General features: G+C 39.7%; 1 protein-coding gene across 3 annotated transcripts in view; it reads right to left on the bottom strand.

Moving 5' to 3' along the window:
• Window positions 1-23,943, bottom strand: part of Dcaf6 (DDB1 and CUL4 associated factor 6) — a 138,194-nt gene that overhangs the window by 60,959 nt on the left and 53,292 nt on the right. For 2 of the 3 annotated variants that reach the window (XM_004658819.3, XM_004658820.3), the window contains exons 7-10: window positions 22,964-23,178; window positions 13,923-14,016; window positions 11,211-11,330; window positions 10,351-10,608 (exon numbers count right to left, since the gene is read on the bottom strand). In XM_004658819.3, the coding sequence (XP_004658876.2) occupies window positions 10,351-10,608; window positions 11,211-11,330; window positions 13,923-14,016; window positions 22,964-23,178 (687 nt within the window). Of the gene's footprint in view, window positions 1-2,289; window positions 2,461-10,350; window positions 10,609-11,210; window positions 11,331-13,922; window positions 14,017-22,963; window positions 23,179-23,943 lie in introns of all 3 variants that reach the window. The other variant, XM_045145712.1, reaches the window with a different exon arrangement.

Consider the following 23,943-nt stretch of genomic DNA (forward strand, 5'->3'; position numbering starts at 1 on the left):
GACAATGTAAGAATTCAGGAATTCTTTCTACACTTGCTAAAATTTCTTGTTTTTGAAATCATGTCTCTTTTGAAACTAAGGGATTTAATTAAGCGGAAAGACAATGATAGCATCACTTATTGGCAGTATCATAACACTGATTCTCCAAAAGATAACAAGATAAATGTCTTTTATATAGAAGAAATATAATAAAGTAAGATCTGGTATGTTAATTTATTTTTATTTTTCAAAGAAGGGTCTCACTCTAGCCCATGGAATTCACTGTGTAGTTTCAGGCTGGCCTTGAATTCACGGTGATCCTTCTAACTCTTCCTCCCAGAGTATTGCCTCTAGTATGCTAATTTTACTACTTTCTACACTGATAGCACATCTGTCATGAGAATGGATCGAATATTATCCATAACAGACATAAAATTACATCTAATCATTAAGGATAAAACTTAGTAATTGTTCAATTAATCCACTGAATTTTGTAAATTTAATTTCTATTCTGTAGTTTTATAACTTATACACTTTGAAATGAAAAATTTTACATAAAGCCAACTTATCTTTCCTCATATCCAAAATTTACATACTGTAAAGAGTATGCAGATTTTATTATTTTTCCTTTATTAACCACTGTTAAGGTTTTGGGTTTTCAATAATGCTCCTAGGACATGTGAGGACAGAAAAAGATGAAAGTGACTCCAGCAAATGAATAATGGGCATGTTGCAAATTAAGACTTAGTCCTGCATATGCTAAGCTAAACACATCTGATACAGATGAAGTATGTCACTTGTAGGTGAAGAGACAATACACTGAGTATTGGCATGAAGGACGTTTAATATTAAACCATGTGGGCAGCCTTACAGACCCAAGAATCTCATTAACAACAAGAACAAAAGAGGAACATATTACTTCGACTTGAAAACTAGGCAAGTGTCAGCTCAGTCCGGGCTTTATCACAAGTGGACTAGCACCCAATCGACACACTATTTCATTAGAATGACACTGAAAGAGGCAAGGTAACATCATTTCATAAAGGCTATATAATTGCTCTAAATTTCTGGCTCAAAAAAGAACCTGACCAAATTTTTATAACTATGTATGAAAAGCAAAGGAGTCTCAAAATATTTTTCCTAACATTCACGGTGTACACTTCTTTCAGTAGTTTTGCTTTACACTGAAATTCACTTTAATATCTAACTTGTCACTGCTCAATTTGGGTATCCTAAAAATATTTATATATGTCAGGACATTTTACTTTCCTTTTAATTTTCTGAAGCATTTTGCCTGACTTAATATTAATATAATATTAAACTGAATTACAAATGAAGCCCACAGATTTTTCCCAAACACCATATGTATATTAAAGAGGCTTGAATCTATTACATAATGTGTTTTGTTAGCATACTACTTGCTGGAACAGATATTTATAAGGTTGAAGTTGGCCAGTTCTACCCATATACATTACAGATTAATTCTAAGTAATTATATCAGAATTTTCAATGTAATTAAATGCCCAAACTCATTACTTCATAGGGTAACAAAACAAAATATACTGAACACAGATTTATAAACCCCTTAGTATAAAAACATAGGCATATTCTCATGCTTTAATGAACAAGTTAACACAGAATTTAATATTTATATTGTAGAATTTACAGTACTTATTATCCACTGTGAAAGAAGTAAGGTGATAAGCTCTTCCATGCTGTATCTTTCACTGTTCTTTCAACATCATGAACTGTTCTGGTCTTAGAATTAAACACACGAACCCCCGAAAAAATTGGACCACTAAAATATTCCAGGGGGCAATTAGATCATGTAGTACTTTTGTAGAAGGAATAAATTAAGAAAATATTGAAAAACCTTTTAAGGTCATTATTTATAATGACAGAAGAGAATGACTGAGTAAAGATGCTAATATGATCAAACAAAAGAACTAAGAGCCTATCAACATAGATTGATTTTAATATATAGAACATTACTATAGAAGTATCAATACAGACTTGAGGTTCATATAGAATTATCAGAAAGTAGCTCAACAACGGTAAAAGTAGTATTTGTCCATCTCCAAAAATATTAGCACCAAGATAAGGGACTATTATACATTCTCATCTCTATGTGCTACTGCCAATCTGCCCTCTAATATGAATGCCAAGCACCACTTTTTGCAAGGAAGGGAGGGTAAGCTGCAAGCACATTAGCTCTCTTTTTGAACGGGAGAGGGGAAGCATGGGATTACACAGTAGCGATATTAAAAAAGCAACTCCACCAGCTGCTTAAGGACATTTGACACATATAACCTGAAGCATGAGGGTCCTGTGAAGAGCCCTCGTGAGAAGACTGATCAGAAGTGGAAGGCTGGTGTTGGACATGTGCAGCTAGCTCTTGCTGCCTCTGCTGCTCAGCCTTCTTAAGCCTCAGTTGTTGAAGACGCTTACGGAGCAAAGCTATCTCAGGCCCCCTTAAAAACTCTGACACAGATAGGAAAAGAAAGGTGATAAGAGAGTAATAAAACAGATAGAACTTGATTATACATTTCAAAAAGGAAAAATTTGTACAAAACAGGTTTTACAGACAAATACTACAAACAAAATTACTGATAAAAATAAATTATTGGTCACAAAACTACTGACAAACAGTAAACTATCAGCCATTAAATTAAGAGATAAACTATATACATACACCAAATGTTTCTCTTTAATTATGATGTAATAGGCATATATATTTCTACAAATAGTAAAGTAATAAAACATAATAAAATTAAAGTTATACATAAGCAAAATATATTACTTATTTTTATGATAAGAAAGAATATTGTATGTGGTGTGCTAAATATATGCTTGACCATAGAACTACACATTCAGCCAATAAATTTTTAAAATAAACATTCAATTCTTTTTTCTCTTTTTAAAGTAAAATAACATTAGAAAAGAAATAATAGCTAAAAAAATCACCCAAATCACTTAAACATAAAAATTTGTTTCTTTGATAATTTCAAATAATTAAAACTAAATAAATGAGATTAAAGAGTTATGTACTTGTAGCCAGGCATGGTGGCACACACCATTAATCCCAGCACTTGGGAGGCAGAGGTAGGAGGATCGCCCGGACTTTGAGGCCACCCTGAGACTACATAGTGAATTCCAGGGCTAGAGTGAGACCCTACCTCGAAAAAGAAAACAAACAAACAAAAAAGTGGCACATATGTTTGGAGATCTTTTGTAATGGTGAGAGGCCCAGGCATACTCATCTATTCATTCATTCGTTTGTTTGTTTTTACCAAGTAGGGGCCTGCTATAGCCCAGGCTGATCTGGAATTCACTTTCTAGTCTCAGGGTGGCCTCAAACTCAAGATGATCCTCCTATCTCTGGCTCCCAATTGCTGGAATTAAAGGTGTGCAGCACCATGCCTGGCTTCATTCTTTTAATTTTATTTATTTGAGAGTGAGAGAGAGGGCTAGAGAGATGGCTTAGCGGTTAAGCACTTGCCTATGAAGCCTAAGGACCCTGGTTCGAGGCTTGATTCCCCAGGACCCACATTAGTCAGATGCACAAGGTGGCACACGTATCTGGAGTTTGTTTGCAGTGGCTGGAAGCCCTGGAGCACCCATTCTCTATCTGTCTCTCTCTCTCCCTCTCTCTGTCACCCTCAAATAAATAAATAAAAATGAATAAAAAAATGTTAAAAAAAATAGAGTGAGAGAGAAAAAGAAGCAGAGAGAAACAGAAAAATGGGCACTCCAGGACCTCTAGCCACTGCAAACAAAGTCCAGATGCATAAGCCTCTTTGTACATCTGGCATTTATTTATTTATTTAACAGAGAAAAGGGGGCGGAGAATAGCACACCAGGATCTCCAGCCACTGCAAATGAACTCCAGACATATATTCCCCCTTGTGCATCTGGCTAATGTGGTCCTGGGGAATCGAACCTGGGTCCTTTGGCTATGCAGGCAAACATTTTAACTGCTAAGCCATCCCTCCAGCCCCGTACATCTGCCTTTACATGGGTCTTAGGGAATCAAACTTGGGTCCTTGAGCTTTGCAGGCAAGCTCCTTAGCTGCTGAGCCATCTCTCCAGCCCCATTCATTCCTTCATTCTCTTTCTCTGTGCTTACAAATAAATAACAATTTTTAATGCTATGCCTTTAAAACAACTCTTGGAATTCATTAGACATCTCTTTTAAACATGAAAGTTGGGGCCTCACAGGCCAAAGACTGCCAGCCAAGTTTGACTCCCCAGATCCCACAAGGAAAAAAAAAAAGTCAGGCTAGGTGTGGTGGTACACACCTTTAATCCCAGCACTCAGGAGGCAGAGGTAGGAGGATCACCATGAGATTGAGGCCACCCTGACACTACTTGGGTTAGAGTGAGACCTTACCTTGGAAAACCAAAACGAAAAAAGAAAAAAGAAAAAGAAAAACAACAGCCTGAGGTCCAGGTTTAGAGAGAAACTCTGTCTCAAGGAAAGGCAAAAGAGTGACAGAGGAGGACACTCAAGTCCATTCTGGCCTTAGCACGCATGCACATGGAATGTATGAATCTGTGCATATATACATGGGCACATAACACATACACACAGTTATATATTATATCCTTTATTTTTTTAATTTTTAATTTAATTTATTTATTTATTTGTGAGAGAAAGATGCAGACAGAGAGAGAGAATAGCTATGCTAGGGCCTCCAGTCACTGCAAGTGAACTTCAGACACATGTGTCCCCTTGTGCATTTGGTTTATATGGGTCCAGGGAAAACAAACCTGGGTCCTTTGGCTTTGCAGGCAAGCTCCTTAACTGCTAAGCCATCTCGCCAGCCCTATATTCTCAACTAAGTGTTTTTATGTCAGAGTTGTTATTTACCTCCTCATTTTTAGTTAAAAAATATTCATATTGTATTTTCTTGATCTTTAACTGAGGAAATGATAAAGATGAAAAGAAAAATTACACAGAATGCCTACTATATACGAAGCTTTGAGGACAAAAAGAACCTTGAACACAACAATCCCTACCTTATGGAGTTTATATTGTGAAGGGAGAACAGGCATCTGAGAACACACACATGGCATAGATAGGTTTAGGTATGTCCCTTGAGGATAACTGCCATAATTAATCTGGTAGGGAGAGTCAGGAAGATGGGGATGGAAAGAGAAGGACTGTTATTCTCTACATGGCCTAGGAAAGACTATCTTATAAGGTACCATTTGAACAAAGGTCTCAAGACATGGAGGAGCAAATCACATGACCACCTTGAGGAGCTGTGCTCTAGATGAAACAAAGACTAAGGTTCAGGAGGGAAATATATTGAGATGTGATAGTTTTCATTTATCCATTTTAAAAATATTTTATTTTTATGTATTTATTTGACAGAGAAAGAGAGAGAGAGAAGGGGTGTGTCAGGGCCTACAGCCACTACAAACAAACTCCAGATGCATGCACCCCCTTGTGCATCTCACTAATGTGGGCCCTGGGGAATCGAACCTGGGTCCTTTGGCTTTGTAGGCAAATGCCCTAACTGCTAAGCCATCCCTCCAGCCCCATTTTAAGAGAAAGAGAAATGGTGCCAATGCAAACAGACTCTAGATGCATGCACCATCTGTGTACAGCTTATATGGGTACCGGGGAATTGAAACTGGGTTCTTAGGCTTCACAGGCAAGCACCTTAACTGCTAAGCCATCTCTCCAACTTTTTTTTTTTTTTTGAGGTACATGCAACAGACTGACCTTCTTTTATTTTTATGTGGGGGTTGGGGGGGGGGAGAAGGAGAGAGAAAGGGTGTGCCAGGGCCCCCAGCCATGTAGTTGAACTCCATGTGCCTCCTTGTGTACATGTGCGACCTTGCACACTTGCATCACTGTGAGTCTGACTTACGTAGGACAGGGAGAGTCAAACATGAGTCCTTAGGCTTTGAAGGCAAATGCCTTAACTGCTAAGCCATCTCTCCAGCCTGTCTAGCCCTTTTTAAAAATTATTTTTATCTTTATCCATTTTGAGCAAGAAAATGAAAGAAAGGCAGAGAGTAGATGTGATAGTTTTTAAGGTATAAAGGCTTCAAAGTTTGCAGATAGTGATTACAAATAACCCTACTGAAGAGAGCTCTCAGTGGAATGGGGGTAAAGAGGAGAGACCTAAGAATATAACCCAATGAGATTATGACCAATTTGCAATATGTTCTTATATTAAAAGTTCTCACTGGGCATGGTGGCGCACGTCTTTAACGTTAGCACTCAGGAGGCAGAGGTAGGAGGATCGCCATGAGTTCGAAGCCATCCTGAGACTAGTGAATTCCAGGTCAGCCTGAGCTAGTGAGACCCTACTTTGGAAAACCAAAAAACAAAACAAAACAAAAAAACAACAAAAAAAGTTCTCAATTAAAACATTTAACAAGGGCTGGAGAGATGGCTTAGCAGTTAAGGCGCATGCCTGCACAGTAAGGACCCAGGTTCGATTCTCCAGGTCCCACATAAGCCAGATGCACATGGTGGCGCATGTGTCTGGAGTTCGTTTGCAGTGGCTAGAGGGCCTGGCATGTCCATTCTCTCTCTCTAATAAATAAAAATGAATAAATTTAAACAAACAAACAAAAAAAGACAGCTAGAGAGATGACTCAGTGGTTAAAGGAGCTTGCTTAAAAAGCCTAATGGGGGCTGGAGAGATGGCTTAGCGGTTAAGCGCTTGCCTGTGAAGATTAAGGACCCTGGTTCGAGGCTCAATTCCCCAGGACCCATGTTAGCCAGATGCACAAGGGGGCACACGCATCTGGAGTTCGTTATCAGTGGCTGGAAGCCCTGGCGCGCCCATTCTCTCTCTCTCCCTCTATCTGTCTTTCTCTCTGTCTGTCGCTCTCAAATAAATAAATAAAAAATGAACAAAAAAAAAGCCTAATGGCCCAGGTTCAATTCCCTAGTACCCATATAAAGCCAGATGCAAAATGGCACATGTGTATGGAGTTCATCTGCATTACCAGGAGAACCAGGTGCACACATACTTACTTACTTACTTTCTTACTTACTCTGGCAAATAAATAAAAATATTTTTTTAAAATTTATTTATTTGAGAGTGACAGACATAGAGAGAAAGACAGATAGAGGGAGAGAGAGAGAATGGGCGCACCAGGGCTTCCAGCCTCTGAAAACGAACTCCAGATGCATGCGCCCCCCTTGTGCATCTGGCTAACGTGGGACCTGGGGAACCAAGCCTCAAACTGGGGTCCTTAGGCTTCACAGGCAAGCGCTTAACCGCTAAGCCATCTCTCCAGCCCAAATAAAAATATTCTTTAAAAAAATGGTAATGGTTTTGATGTAGAATGAAAAAAAAGAGTTGTCAAAGGTCACAGGAAAATGAGTTATTTATTTCAGAGGAATAAAGGAAGAATAGTTTGTGCTGAAAGGAAAAGGCCAGACATCCAAGTGGGGAAATTCAAGTAGAGAATGAATATGAGCTGGGCATGGTAGCGCACGCCTTTAATCCCAGCACTTGGGAGGCAGAGGTAGGAGAGTCGCCATGAGTTCAAGGCCACCCTGAGGCTCCAAAGTGAATTCCAGGTCAGCCTAGGCTAGAGTGAAACCCTACCTCGAAAAATGAAAAGGAAAAAAAAAGGAGAATGAACCTGAGTCTAGAGCTCTGGGGAGATATAAATTTAGGTACAACTGGTGATACAACTTAAGGCTTCCTAAACAGCAAGTGATGACAGTAAAGAAGTCAACATTAGGAAACGTCAACATTTAAGAAAAGGCAAGACCCTCCAAGAAGAATACAAAGGAAAGGCCAGAACTCCAGAAGGTTGCAGAAGTGCCAAGAGTGCTGTAGGTTAAAGAATGAAAGTATGCCACCAAAGACGTAGCAAGCCATCTGTCGATTGGTATCGATATGCTACAGAAAAAAAATATATGTTGGATGGACATACTGACAACAGTGACAAGAGCTGCTTCCATGCAATATGGGCCAGAACCAGAATGCAGTGAATTCAAGAAAATAGGGAGATAATGAGACAGAAAGGTATTTACTCTGCAGACACATGGCAGTGGAAGGAACAAAGATTAGATGGAAGTTGGAGACAAAAAAAAAAAAAAAAAAAAAAGCCAGAGACACGAATCTCTTGATACTGTACATTTTTGTTGTTGTTTTTGTTTTTTGAGGTAGGGTCTCACTCTAGCCCAGGCTGACCTAGAATTCATTATGTAGTCTAAGGGTGGCCTTGAACTCATGGCAATCCTCATATCTGCCTCCTAAGTGCTGGGATTAAAGGCATGTGCCACCATGCCTAGCTTGTACTCTTCATAAACAAGTTTCTGCAATTAACTAATAAGTAATCAAGAATTAAGAAACAATTCAGGTATAACCAAAAGTCATCCACTTTTAGTTCTTCCTAGAAAATCTGCCAATATCACACAATCCAAACATGCACACACACACACACACACACAAGTACCAAAAAATAAAAAGCTTATAAGTGAGGAATGGGGAAAATAGACATTTTCTGAACAGCAAAGGTATTTTAAGACAAACTGCCCTGACACAACACAGCATTCATTAAAATCTGTGGTCATGGCTTCCGTGCATTCATGTATTTGTGTAGGTATTTAGGTGTGTGTGTGTATGCATGCACGTGTGTATGTATCTCTCGATTTGAGGAAGCAGGTTCTCATTCTAGATCAGGCTGGCCTAGAACTCACAGCATTCCTCCTACCCCATCCTCCCACATGCTGGGATTACAGGCACCCCAGCTTTGTCCATGACTTCTGTCACCATCTCTAAAGTGATTCAACTGCAGACCATGTCAAGCACACAGAACTTGTCTGGCAAGTTTTCACATTCTCTTTGTCCCTGTCCTCTACTAATAAAAATGACAAAGGAAAGGCAAGAGATGTGAAAAACAGGTATAAACATTTACGTAACAAAGTACACCAAAAAAGTATAGACAGAAACAATATTGGTTTCATTTTTTCTTTTTTTACAAAAGTAGGATCTCACTCTAGCCCAGGTTGACCTGAAAGTCCCTCTATAGTTCCAAGCTGGCTACAAACTCCTCCTACCTCTGCCTTCCAAGTGCTGAGATTAAAGGCATATGCCACCACGCCTGGCTGGTTTCATTTTCTAATCATAGCTCTAAGTTCACAATTCCACCTACTATAGCCATGCATTGGACAGTCCCCAATATCCATCAAGCCATCTGAACACAGACAAAACTGTAGCTAAGTGCGAAAGGCCTGGGGGGAAGGGAAGACAGCATTAAGTCCGCACATCCTTACTGTGCAAATGTTATATTCTGGGATAATGAAAGGACTACTATTGTCAAACCAATTATAGGCATAAACTTTAGATGATAACATCTAAACAACTAACACCAAATTCTTTTTCTTAATAGTCAAAGTGTCTTGAAAACATGAGAATATTCCAATTAGTCATTAGTATACCAAAATTCTCTCAAAAAGCCTCCCAGTTCAAAATACTTTGAATAATTTGTAAATAAAACCAATATCCAAGCAATGATCATATCACTGTCACTAAAATACATTGCAGTATTTAATACATTAACTATGAAGGTCAGCAATTTAAAATGTGGCATGGAAATGCATTAAATATCTATTTAAAAAATGAAAATCTCCAAAATATTTTAACTGACAAACATGTTTTAAGAAACAGTATGAATTAATTTTCAATGGAACTTAAACGTGGCCTAGAGTATTCTTGCTAAGTTTTCTTAATAACTTATCATTACTCTAAACATTTTCAGAATATTAACAAGAATGCTAACACTAAAAATTCTTGTTTTGATAAAGAAACTTTTAACTCCTTTGCCCCTACCTCTCAAGTTCTTCAAAATACTTTATTTTCTCTTATGCTAAAATGCTATGTTAATTAGAATGTGGAAATGATGATTGTAGCTCTGCTTTGGCTATCATTCAGATCAAATGCATGTAGTATTAATAGCTATATAACTGAGGTAGGTGTTTCTATTCCTATAGAAACTAAAAATTGTCAAAAATGGGATACAGAGGCCCGGCATGGTGGTGTGCACCTTTAATCCCAGCACTCAGGAGAATGAGATAGGAGTATCACCATGTGTTCAAGGCCACCCTGAGACTACATTGTGAATTCCAAGTCAATCTGGGCTAAAGTGAAACCCTACATTGAAAAAACCACCAAAAATTTTTTTTTACTCATTATTTGTTAAAATTCATGCAAATTAGGCACACTTGAATTTTGAGTTTAAGTTACATGTTCATATGTTACAAATAATTTTGGACATTTATTCCAGTAAAGAAGTTGATGTGATTTAGTATCTTTCAAAACCGCCTCTAAGGTGTTCACTATGAGAACTCATCAGATGGAGAGCCTACTTGAAGCCTAACATCCTCACCAGACTGATGATGCGTGTGGTGTCCTGATGCCTCAGCAGACTGCCTCTGCTCACTGTCTGGAGAAGATAACAAAGTAGAATGAGGGCTTCCTATGGAAGGTGATGCTGAATGAGCCTGAGTTGACACTGTGGAGGACGTGGAAGGTTGGAGAAGCTGTTCACTTGGACCATCTACATCCATTGCCGTTTCACCCACTTCCAAATCCGGACTTGAAGGCACCATACGAAGAGTTGAAACATCTGACTGACTCGTTCCACCTTCAAAAAGCACAATGCACATTCCAATTTCAAGTGCTTCAAAACTCAGTAACTATGGAGATACATTCTGAGCACAAATGTATAATTTTAATTTGTCAATGACAGCTACTTTACCAAGTAGCCTAAGCAAGAGGAGGAAAAAAATCTCTAACATCATCTTGTTAAAATACTCAATCTTTCCAATTATGTAAATGTGTTGAAAATTTTGTATATTGTCATTCTCAAAGTACATAAAAAAAGAGCTTAGCAGGTGTGGTGGGAGGGGAGGGGAGGGGAGGGGAGTGCATGTTTTTAGTCCCATCACACAGGCTGAGGTAGAAGGAGCACCATGAGTTCAAGGCCAGTGTGGGCTACAATTAGTTCTAGGTAAACCCCATTCTGGGCAAGAGCCAGACCCTGCTCAAAAAAAATAAAATTAAATAAAAATTAAAAGCACCTTAAAACAAAGATTCTTTCTTCCTTATTGCTTGTATGTGGGTGTGTTATATGTAAACAGTAAGAGCTAGATCTAGTGGAAACAAAGGATTAAAACTCACTACAGATGTAAATCACATATGTGTAATTTAGATGCCATAAACTGGTTTCTATTATAAGAAAATTACCTCTGGGTCGAGATCTTCCACGGCCTCTATTGCTTTGTGCAACTTCACTTGCCTCTTCAAACCATCTTGATAACATATCTGACATCCTCTGCATCAATGACACATTAGGACTTTGCTCTCCTATTACAATATAAACCACACAGTAAGTTTAGTCATAATAAAGGTTAAAACATAATTACAGTAACACTTTAGCTACCAACCCATTTAATAAAACATACTCAGATTAGTTCTGTTTAAAATTAAGTTTATAAAACTATAGTGTCAGGCTGGCCTTAAACACACAGCCATCCTCCTACTTCTGCCTCATGAGTGCTGGGATTAAAGGTGTGTGCCACCATGTCTAGCTTCCGCAGCCTATTTTTTGATACAGGGATTCATGTTCAATCTAGAATTTACCAATCTGAATAAACCAGCTAGTCAGAAAGCCCTAGCAATCCCACTGTCTCCAGCTCCCCAGTTGGGATTATAAGAACACACCACCACTCCCAGCTTGTATGTATGTACTAGGGTTCTAAACCCAGGCCGTGAGGCATGGCAAGTATTTTACCCTCTGAGCCATTTCCCAAGATCCCTAACATGTGATATCTTAAAGTTTCCAGGATATATGTAGGTATGGGGGAGTTTTTGTTGTTGTTGTTGTTTGTTTTTTGAGACAGGGCCGCATGTAGCTCAAACTGGCCTACAAATCACTATGTAGGCCAGGTAGTCATTGAATTCCTGATCCTCCTATCTCTGCCTCCTTTGGGCTGGGATTACAGGACTAGAGAAAAATAAATTTAAAAAAATAAAGCATGTGTAAAATTCTTAGGTTGAGGACTGTGCAAGTATGAAGACCAGAATCTGGATCCGCAGCATCCACATAAATGGCAGGTGGGTGTGGTAACCCAGCACTGGGGAATCAGAAACAGATCTCTAGGGCAAGTTGGCTAGCTAGACTATCTTATTAAAAAAAAAAATTAATTTTTTTAGAGAGAGAGACAGAGACACAGAGAGAATTGGCATGCCAGGGCCTCAGCCACTGAAATTGAACTCCAGACTCACACCACCTAGTGGTTATGTGCAACCTTGCACTTGCCTCACCTTAATGCATCTGCTTGTGGGATCTGAAGTGTTGAACATGGGTCCTTAGGCTTTGCAGGCAAAGTTCCTTAACTGCTAAACCATCTCTCCAGCCCTAGCTAGAATATCTGAATCGGCTAGCTCTGGGTTCAAGTGAGAAACCCTGACTCAGTAAAATAAAATGGAGAGTAACTGAAGAAGACATTTGATATCAAACTCTGACTTACACACATACATACACACCCCACACATAAAAAATTCTCAGGTAATGAGCCAGGCGTGGAGGTACACACCTTTAATCCCAGCACTTGAGAGGCAGAGGTAGGAGGATCACAGAGAGTTTGAGGCCACCATGAGACTACATAGTGAATTCCAGGTCAGCCTGAGCTAGTGTGAGACCCTACCTCGAAAAACAAAACAAATTTCAGGTTAGAACTGGAGAGATGGCTCAGTGGTTAAGAAACTTGCCCGCAAAGCCAAAACACATGTGTTTCAATTCCCCAGTGCCCACGTAAAGCCAGATGCATAAAGTGGTACATGTATCTGGAATTCATTTGAAGTGGCTAGAGGCCCTGGCACACCTGTGTTCTCTCTCTCTCTTTGCAAATAAGTAAAACATTTTTTAAAAAATTTATCAGGGCTGGAGAGATGGCTTAGTGGTTAAGCGCTTGCCTGTGAAGCCTAAGGACCCCAGTTCGAGGCTCAGTTCCCCAGGTCCCACGTTAGCCAGATGCACAAGGGGGCGCACGCGTCTGGAGTTCGTTTGCAGAGGCTGGAAGCCCTGGCGCGCCCATTCTCTCTCTCCCCCTCTATCTCTCTTTCTCTCTGTGTCTGTCGCTCTCAAATAAATAAATAAATAAAAATACTTTAAAAATTTATCAGGTTGGTGAGGTAACCCAGGCCCAGAAAGCCAAGCACCACATATTCTCCCTCATATGTGGACCCTAGCTACAGATGATTGGGCTTCTGCATGAGAAGGAAAATACTTAGTAGCAGAGGCCAGTAAGTTAAAAAGGAGATATAAAAGGAAGAGAAAGGAAGGGAAGAGGGTACTTAATAGGTTGGTATTGTATATATATATATATATATATATATATATATATATATATATATATGTACAATGATTGAGATGGGGAGATAATATGATGAAGAATGGAATTTCAAAGGGGAAAGTGCCGGGGGGGGGGAGGTATTACCATGGGATATTTTTTATAATTATGGAAAATGTTAATTAAAATTGTGAAAATAAAAAAAAAGAAAAAGAAAAAAAATTATCAGGTTGGAAATGTAAAATTTCTATTTCTCACATATAAAATAGAAGGTTAAAATTCTACTTCTATTTCTATTCTATTCTATTTCTCACATATACAATAGAAGGTTAAAATTAAGAAGTGTAATAATACCCAATATTCTGTGGAAAAGTAAGCAATCTTATACTTCCAGTGCAAAATTTTGAAGAGTAATTTGTTAACAATCAAAAGTAAAATTTACTATCTGGTGACTCAGCTGTTCCAACTCTAATTGTACAAATATATCAAGACAGGTACAAAGATGTTCAGTATAACATCATTTATAATGGTAAAAAAGTGAAATGAGCTAAAGTAATACTTTTAAATACCATATCCCACAGAAACATGGCCCAAGTATAGTTACCATCTCGTTCTCGTTCACTCTCAGGCCTTGCTCGGGGTCCAGTATCTGACCAATCACCACGAAGTCGCAAGCGCTTAACTGGAGGCTGTCTTAACTAAAACATAAGCATAAATAGATTCTAAGTGCGACTAAACAAAAACAGATTAGCTGTCAAGTTGTTTGTGTTTTTTGGGTGATAGTGACTGAATCCAGGACTTTGTGTGCCAGGCAAGTCCTTGTATAAGTTCAAGCACCACTCAACATTATACCCCCAGGCCTCATCCTCAGTTCTCAGAGCACATGCAGATTATCTCTATCTCCCTCTGTCTGTAATATAAAGTATGCAAATGACATGTAGATCAATATATGAAATACTGTCTGCTATAGCACTAATGATAAAAAAAATCTCCACTTATGCCATAGACTACACTTAATATCCTCAACCCAAAAAGTACAAATACAACTTTAAAATCATGTACATGTAAAGTGGACCTAGTAGCACAAGCCTAAAATCCCAGGAGGATCACAAGTTCAAGGACAGCCTGGACTATAGAGAAAGTCCAGGACAGCCAGGTAACTTATTGAGACCCTGTCTCAAAATTAAGAAAGCAAAAAGAAAATAGGAGGGGGGTTCAGTTCTGTGGTAGAACACTTGTCTGGGTTCAACCCGTGGAACTGGACATGGGTGGAGGTGGGAGAGGAGAGAGGTATGGTTTCTTTCATGTGTTTATGTATAGGCATGCATGTGTCACAACAGTCACATAGAGGTCAGACAACGGCTTCCAAGTGTTGGTCTTAGCCTTCTACCTTAAGACAGGGTCTCTCTCCTTTTCTGCTTTTTAAATTTAATTTTGTTTTGTCTTGTCTTGTTTTTGTCGGACTCTGGCCCACAAGCTTCCAGATACTGCTGACTCTGCCTCCTAGTATCATAGGCACATTAGGATCACTAGCACCTGGCTTTACACGGGTGTTAGGAATCTGAACTCCAGTTGTCAGGCTTATAGAGTAAGAGCTTTCAACTACTAAGTCATCTTCCCAGCTCTGTTGACTTCTTGAGGTTCGACTCCTCAGGACCCATGTTAGCCAGATGCACAAGGGGGAGCATGCATCTGGAATTTGTTTGCAGTGGCTAGTAGCCCTGGCACGCCTATTCTCCCTCTCTCTATCTGCCTCTTTCTCTGTCCCTCTCAAATAAATAAATAAAAAATTAAAAATTTTTTTTAAAAAACTTTTGTTTATTTGCAAGGAGAGAAGAAAGAAAAATAGAAAAAAAGGAGGAAGAGAGAATGAGCATGCCAGGGCCTCTAGCCACTGCAAAAAAAAACTCCAGATGTGTATTTGGGTTTACATGAGCACTGGGGAATCAAACCCTGGTCATTAAGTTTTGTAGGCAAGCACCTTAACCATTGAACCACTCCAGACCTAAACTTTTTAAGTTATTTGAGAGGTGGTGGGGGGAGAGAGAGAGAATGGGTACACTAGGGCCTCTAGATGGTGCAAACAAACTCTAGATGCATGTGCCACTTTGTGCATATGGCTTTACATGGGCACTGAGGAATCAAACCTGGGTCCTTAGTCTTTGTAAGCAAGCACTTTTACCACCAAATCATCTCTCCAACCCTTGGAACTTTTTTCTTTAAATGTTGAATTGAAAAGTTATTTATATATTCTGGATAGTACACATTAGTCAGATATATAGTTTACAAATGTTCTCTCCCATTCTGGTTTCTCTCTTCTTTCTTTCTATTCCTTCCTTATTTACTTATTTTTTGTTTTTCAAAGCAGGGCTTCACCTTTTTTTTTTTTTTTTTTGAGATAGGATCTCTCACAATAAATCAGGGTGTCCTTGAAGTTACAGTGATCTTCCTCTTTCTACCCATCTGACTAGTAGAATCATGGGCATGTCTGAGCATGTTTATTTAATTAATTAATTTTGTTTTTGAGGTAGGGTCTCACTCTGGCCAGGCTGACCTGGAATTCACTCATGTAGTCTCAGGGTGGCCTCAAACTCACGGTGATCCTCCTACCTCGGCCTCCCAAGTGCAAGGATTAAAGGTGTGCACCACCACACCCAGCTATATTTATATTTAAATTTTTTTGTTTTTTTATTTTTATTTATTTATTTATTTGAGAGTGACAGAGAGAGAGAGAGAGAGAGAGAGAGAGAGAGAGAGAGAGAGAGAGAGAGGAGAGTGGGCGTGCCAGGGCTCCTAGCCACTGCAAATGAACTACAGACGCATGTGACCCCTTGTGCATCTGGCTAACGTGGGTCCTGGGGAATCGAGACTGGAGCCAGGGTCCTTAGGCTTCACAGGCAAGCGTTTAACCACTAAGCCATCTCTCCAGCCCTATATTTATATTTTAAATAGCATTCATTGGTATTGTTTTTCCTCCCTCAAAATTAAGTAGGTTTTGTTTTAAAACTTAAAGACAGAAATGGGGAGATGGTATAGTGATTAAAGGTGCTTGCTTACAAAGCTTGCTAGCCTGAGTTCAAATACCCAATACCCACATAGGACCAGATGCACAAAGTGGTGCAAGCATCTGGAGTTAATGTGCAATGTCAAGAGGGCATGGCACACCCGTACTCTCCCTCTTTTTCTCTCTTGTGAATTATATATATATGTTATTTTTTTAAAAAAAAGCCTTGGTGATAGCTTAGTTATAAATTTTCTAGCTTCTCCCAAAATCTATTACAAACCAGGAGGGCAAAGAGAATCATTGCCATCTTCAACAAAGGAAACAGAAAAACAAAATACAAAACCCCACAAAATTTCCCATCATATTTAAGTATGGCAAAGAGTAACAGAAAAAAGCAAATCTATACAGGAGGGCAAGGGATAACAAGACCAGAAGACAACTACTGTGGCAGCTGCTCAAAATCTGAAACAAATATGCGATCTCCAAAGAGGACTGGAATAACTATATTAAAAATAAAATAAGGGCTGGAGAGACGGCTTAATGGTTAAGGCATTTGCCTGCAAAGCCAAAGGATCTCAGTTCGATTCTCCAGGACCCACATAAGCCAGATGCAGAAGGGGGTGCATGCATCTCTAGTCCATTTGCAGTGGCTGGAGGTCCTGGTGCACCCATTCTCTCTCTCTCTCTAATACATAAATTTTTTTTTAATGAAAAAAATAAAATAACATGCTGGGTGTGAAGATGTCCTCCTTCTCTCCCACTGTCTCTCTCACACTCTCTCTCCAACAAATAAATAAAATAATTTTTAAAATAAGACTAGGTGTGGTGGTTTGATTCAGTTATCCCCCATAAACTTAGGTATTCTGAATGCCATGTCCCCAGCTGATGAAGATTTGGGAATTACTGCTCCTGGAGGCAGTGTATTGTTGGGGGCGGGCTTATGGGTATTATAGCCAGTTTCCTGTTGCCAGTGTTTGGCACATTCTCCTGTTCCTATTGTCCATCTGATGTTGGGCAGGAGGTGATGTCCACCCTTTGCTCATGCCATCATTTTCTCCTGCCATCATAGAGCTTCCCCTTGGATCTGTAAGCCACAATAAGCCTATTTTTTCCCCCACAAGCTGCTCTTGATCAGGTGATTCCTGCCAATGAGGCAAACCTAACTGCAACACTAGGGCTGGTGTGGTGGTTTGATTCAGGTGTCCCCCATAAACTTAGGTGTTCTGAATGCTAGGTTCCCAGCTGATGGAGATTTGGGCATTAATGCCTCCTGGAGGGAGTGTATTGTTGGGGGCGGGCTTATGGGCTTTATAGCCAGTTTCCCCATGCCAATGTTTGGCACACCCTCCTGTTGCTGTAGTCCACCTTATGTTGGCCAGGGAGTGATGCCATCGTTTTTCCCCTGCCATCATGGAGCTTCCCCTGAAGCCTGTAAGCCAAAATAAATCTCTTTTTCCCAGAAGCTGCTCTTGGTTGGGTGATTTCTACCAGCAATGCGAACCGGACTGCAACAGTAAAGTGGTAATAGAAGTGGGGTTGCTGCTAGACACCTGACTATATATATGGCTTTGGCCTTTTGGAGCTGATTTTCAAGAGGAAAATGGAAGGAGTTGAAACTTTGGCCTAAGAGATGCCTTGCAGTGCTGTAACTACAGTTTGATGGACTGTTCTGGTCTGAGCTGCAAGACCTGAATGCAATAAGAACTATGCACTGTGAGGTTTGGCTTATGAGGGTGAGAAAGAGCTTTGCCTGGACTGGGCTAACAGTTTGTGTGAGAAGCTTGCTCTTATGACCATGTCCTGAGAAGTTATGCAGGGTTGCTTTGCGTAGAAATGAACTGGTGTGAGCAGAGGGATATGGCACAGAAAGAAAAATCTTTGGGTAAACTGTTGCCCATTCAGCTGCAACTGAGAGATTACAACCTTTGAGACTGGGCTAGCTGACCTATGCTGGGGCAACAAGAAGAATATAGACTCTTTTGAAAGGGCCTGAATGCTCAAGGAGTATCTTGTTCTTCAAAGTTTGCTCTATTCCCCCCTGGATTAACAAACTGGCACCCTACCTGGTATCATGGAATATAAGAAATGCTGGAAAGAGGGTCATTGAGTTTACAACACGGTCTTGTGTTTTAGAAATGGCCATGGGCAATGTGAAGCGGGTTTGCTGGTTGCCTGCATAGAGACCCCATGGAGCCATGAGGATGAACTGTGGCTTGCAGTGGAGACCCAGTGGAGATGCTGGGACCATGAGATGGCTGCCGAGGAGCTGCCAGCCCCGATGAAGTTTTCCAGGACTGTGAGTAACCTAACTGGAGGGGAGGAATTGGAATGTCAGAGACTTGTTGCTGATTAGAATTATCGGACTTAAAGATTTATCACTGGTTAGAGTTGCTGGACTTGAAACTACAGAGTTTGCTATTTGCCCTGGTTGTTTTAAATCTTGTATTGGTTGAATGTTTCTTTGCTATGCCCAATGCCATCTTTTGCAATGTGAATATTAATCTGTGCCATTATGGGTTTTTTAAGGTTATTTTTTGGTATTATGGCTCAGTTAAAAGATCTTGGACTATGGGGATGTATGAACATCATTGGGATTGATAAAAACTATGGGGACTTTTAAAGTCAGGCTAAATGCATTGTATTTTACATCATGTATGGATATCAGTTTATGGGGGCCAAAGGCAAAATGTGGTGGTTTGATTCAGGTGTCCCCCATAAACTTAGGTGTTCTGAATGCTATGTTCCCAGCTGATGGATATTTGGGAATTAATGCCTCCTGGAGGAAATGTATTGTTGGGGGCGGGCTTATGGGCTTTATAGCCAGTTTCCCCATGCCAATGTCTGGCACACCCTCCTGTTGCTGTAGTCCACCTTATGTTGGCCAGGGAGTAATGTCCACCCTCTGCTCATGCCATCGTTTTTCCCCTGCCATCATGGAGCTTCTCCTCAAGCCTGTAAGCCAAAATAAATCTCTTTCCCAGAAGCTGCTCTTGGTTGGGTGATTTCTACCAGCAATGCGAACCGGACTGCAACAGCTGGAGAGACAGGTTAGTGGTTAAGGCACTTGCCTGTGAAGCCCTAAGGATGCAAGTTCAATTCTACAGAACCTATATAAGCCATATGCACATGGTAGCACATGCATTTATAATTTGCTTGCAGTAGCTGGAAGCCCTGGCATGCCCATTCTCTCTCTCTAATAAATAAAAAGACTAGCCTGGGGCTAGAGAGATGGCTTACTGGTTAAGGTGCTTGCCCATAAAGCCTAACTACCTGAGTTTGATTTTCCAGTACACACATAAAGCCAGATGCACAATAGCACATGTCTCTAGAGTTTGTATGAAGTGGGGTGGAGGCCCTGGTGCACCTATTCTCTCTCTTTTTTTCTCTATGCTGGGCATGGTGTTGCACTACTTTAATCCCAACACAAGGGAGGCTGAGGTAGGAAGACTGCTGTGAGTTCAAGGCCAACCTGAGACTAATTCCAGGTCAGCTTGGGCTAAAGCAAGTCCCTACTTCAAGAACCATTAAAAAAAATACTAGGTTGGGCATATGGGGTGCTTTACCTTTAAAAAATAATAAATACAAAAATGATGAAAAGTACCAAAAACAATTGAGTAACACAAAAGAATATATTGGGCTGGAGAGATGGCTTAGTGGTTAAAGGGTGCTTGCCTGCAATGCCTAAGGACCCAGATTCAATCCTCCAGCACCCACATAAGCCAGATGCACATGGTGGTGCATGCGTCTGGTGTTCATCTGCAGCAGCTGGAAACCCTGGCACCCATTTTCTTTCTCTTTCTCTCTCTCTCTCTACCTCTTGCTCTATCACACATACATAGTAATTTTTTTTAAGTTAAAAAAAGAATATATTGAAGGAAGAGATGAAATTATTAGAAAACAAGAGGACAGCAGGGCATGGTGGCACACACCTTTAATCCCAGCACTCAGGAGGCAGAGGTAGGAGGATCGCTGTGAGTTCGAGGCCACCCTGAGACTACACAGTGAATTCCAGGCCAGCCTGGGCTAGAGTGAGACCCTATCTTGAAAAACCAAATATCAAAACAAAAGAAAGTAAGAAGACATAAAAGATGCCACAAATTAAGAAAATATACAATATATGGAAGTTATATAATGAGGAAGTCATGTCTTTGTCCAATTATGCTTCATTTTCTAACATTTAATATGGAACATAGTATGTACTAGGAACCTAATATGCATTTGGTGAGTCAGGAATAGCTAATCTGAACATTGCTGTGAATATCTTAGTTTAAAAAAAAACTGTAAGAAAAACATGACAATTAAGAAGGAGATAGATTTATAAGCATGGCTTATAATTTTATAATGCATTTCCATTTTACAATTTTTTTTCTTAATTTGATTAATTCAGAAAGATACTAAGGGGCTAGAGAGATGGCTTAGTGGTTAAGGTACTTGCCTGCAAAGCAAAAGGACCAAGGTTCAATTCCTCAGGACCCAAGTAAGCCAGATGCACAAAGTGGTGCATGCATCTGGAGTTTGTTCCCAGTGGCTGGAAGCCCTGGCACATCCATTCTCTCCCCACCCCCCCACCTCTTTCAAGTAAGTAAAAATTAAATTACATTTAATTTTTAAAAAGGATACTAAGAAAAACATGTGCAGAAAATAATGACTCAGCATGACTTGTGCTGGATGCTATGAATATTTTTGGCTAAGGATTTTATGGTAGTAAAGCTAGTTGGCCAACTTAAAATTGTCTGTGCACTTCCAAGCTTTTTGCTGACAGACATAAAGTTTGATTGCAACTGTATTCACTGATATATCTCAAGGGGAAAGTACATAGAATATCAAAGTGACACAACATAATTAATGTTTGAAGCCAGACCAATAAACTTAGAATCCCTTTTGTTCTTGCTATAAATGTGCTCAATGCTAAGTGTTGGCCTAATGTGTGAGGCCCTAGATTCCATTTCCAATAACATGATAAGCACTGAGCTAATACCAAAATCACTAACAATTAATAAAAAAAAAATCAAAGATTACTTTAAAAACTATTTAACAAACCATAAGAATAGAGGTTTATAAAATGAAAAGGTCAAAGTGGAAAACAGGTAAGAGAAAGAAGCTAACAAGTCAAAGCAAACATTTTTCTACAACTGTGTTCTGTCCAAAAAAAAGGGCTAGAGAGAAGGCTTAAGTAGTTGAAGGGCTTGCCTGCAAAGCCTAAGAGCCCAAGTTCAATTCCCCAGGACCCATGTAATCCAGATGCGCAAGGTGGAGCATGCATTTTGAGTTTGTTTGTAGTGGCTGGAGGCCCTGACATGCCCATTTTTCTCTCAGCCTCTCTCTCTCAAATAAATAAAAATAAAATACAAAGAAAAGGTATGTGTCTACACTAGCATTCTCCCACTTGCTCCAATGTATTTAATAAAATGTACCTACAGTTGTTATTATTATATGCCACTAGTCTTTAATTGTGAAAACAAGGGATATAACAGGGAGAGGATAAAGAGGACTGAGATGGGTGTGGTGGCACAAACCTTTAACCCCAGCACTCAGGAGGCAGAGGTAGGAGGATCACTGTGAGTTCAAGGCCAGCCTAAGACTACATAGTAAATTCTGGGTCAATCTGGGCCAGAGTGAGACCCTACCTTGAAAAAACAGGAAAAGAAAAGAGGACTGGCTAAAACATCTACTGTTCCATGGGCATAAACATTTTGTCTCTTTCAGTTTATCATCATATTTCTACTAAAAAATTGGCTTTTATGTGGGGCATGGTGGCACATGACTTTAATTCCAGCACTTGGGAGGTAGACATAGGATGATTGTTATGAGTTTGAGGCCAGCTTGAGACTGCATAGTGAATTCCAGGTCAGTAAGGGCTAGAGCAAGACTCTACCTCAAAAAAAAAAAAGGCTTTTCTACAAGTATCTGAGCTATTGTTCTTGCTGCTGTTGTATATCTATAAGGTTAGAGAAACATTTTACTATTGCACATTTTATTTTTATTTTATTTTTTTAAAGCTTTTATTTTCATTTTTACTTACTTATTAGAGACAGAGAGAGGAGGAGAGAGGGAGAATGGGCATACCAGGGCTCTAGCCATTGCAAACGAACTGCAGATGCGTGTGCCACTGGCTTACGTGGGACCTGGAGAATTGAACCTGGGTCCTTAGGCTTCACAGGCATTGCCTTAACCACTAAGCCATCTCTCCAGCCCTATTTTTTGGTTTTTTGAGGTAGGGTCTCACTCTAGCTCAGGCTGACCTGGAATTCACTATGTAGTCTCAGGCTAGCCTCGAACTCACGGTGATCCTCCTACCTCTGCCTCCCAAGTGCTGGAATTAAAGGCGTGTGCCACCATGCCTGGCACACATTTTATTTTTCGAATGAGCCCATAATACTTCTTTTATATTGTTTTTCCTTTGTGTATGTACCGTAAGCCTTAATGCCTCAAAAATTAATACACTTAATCATTTATTTCAAAAACCACTATTTTTGTGGTGCTGATATGTTTATTAGAGACAGGGTCTCAAGTAAGCCCAGGCTAACCTCAAAGTCACTACTGGGCCAAGGAACCCCTGATCCCCCTGTCTCCACCTCCCAATAACTATGATTATAGGTGTGCACTGTAAGAATAAAGAACATAGTTTTGAATAAACTTACCTCTTCTCGTCTTTCCTCTGCAGAAGGTGTTTTAAGTTCTCGAGCTGTATCATCTTTTGGGTCAAAAAGATATATATAATCGGAAGAGTAACTAACAAGAATTTCTTGACCATCTTCACTGTAACATAGAGACGTCACTCTGCAGGACTTGTTATTAAGATGAGAAGGGATAAAGCGAGCAACCATTCCAGTAGTCCCCCGACCTGCATAATTTCCTAAATAACAGGAATGTTTTCAGAATTAGTGTTTTAAAGAAATCACCCGAATTATGAGATTTGTGAACTGAAAAAGCAATATAATCCTAAACTATCATTCTATCTCTAGAAGTATTTTTTTTTAAACAGCAGTCAAACAAAAATACTATAAAGATAACATATTTAGCCAGGCATGGTGGCTCATGTTTTTAATCCCAGCACTTGGGATAGCAGAGGCAGGAGGATTGCTGTGTGTTCAAGTCTACCCTGAGACTACATAGTGAATTCCAGGTCAGCCTGGGTTACAGTAAGACCCTACCTTTGAAAACCAAACACCACATAGTTGTTTTTATTTATTGGCACAGTGACCCATGATATATCATATATGCAAAGCACACTAAAGTTCAATATACTGAGGATATAAATTTAGAGAGAATTAAAAACAGAATTGTTTGCCAATGATTCTTGCCTATCTTCCTTCAAGGGAAAGTAAAAAGTACTTACTGAGTAAACCTATTGCTCTAAGTCTAATCGTCAAATAGAACATCTATGATCATGATTAAGGCAATCCACTATCATCTTTGTTGTAGCTATAGGAGTCTTTCTCCTCCAGACTCCTTCACCAGTTGTGGCTTACAAAGCTAGTCATGCAGTGCTAAAGCTTACACTGGCCATGCCCTTTGCTAAATGCTCCAAGAACACTGCAGAGTGTAAGAGATGCTCCTAGAAGCCAGGAGAACTAGAAAATGCTAGAACTCCTGCCATCCCTGAGGAAAGGACTTGCTA

This window comes from Jaculus jaculus, chromosome 1 (assembly GCF_020740685.1).
Source record: "Jaculus jaculus isolate mJacJac1 chromosome 1, mJacJac1.mat.Y.cur, whole genome shotgun sequence".
Lineage (NCBI taxonomy): Eukaryota > Metazoa > Chordata > Mammalia > Rodentia > Dipodidae > Jaculus > Jaculus jaculus.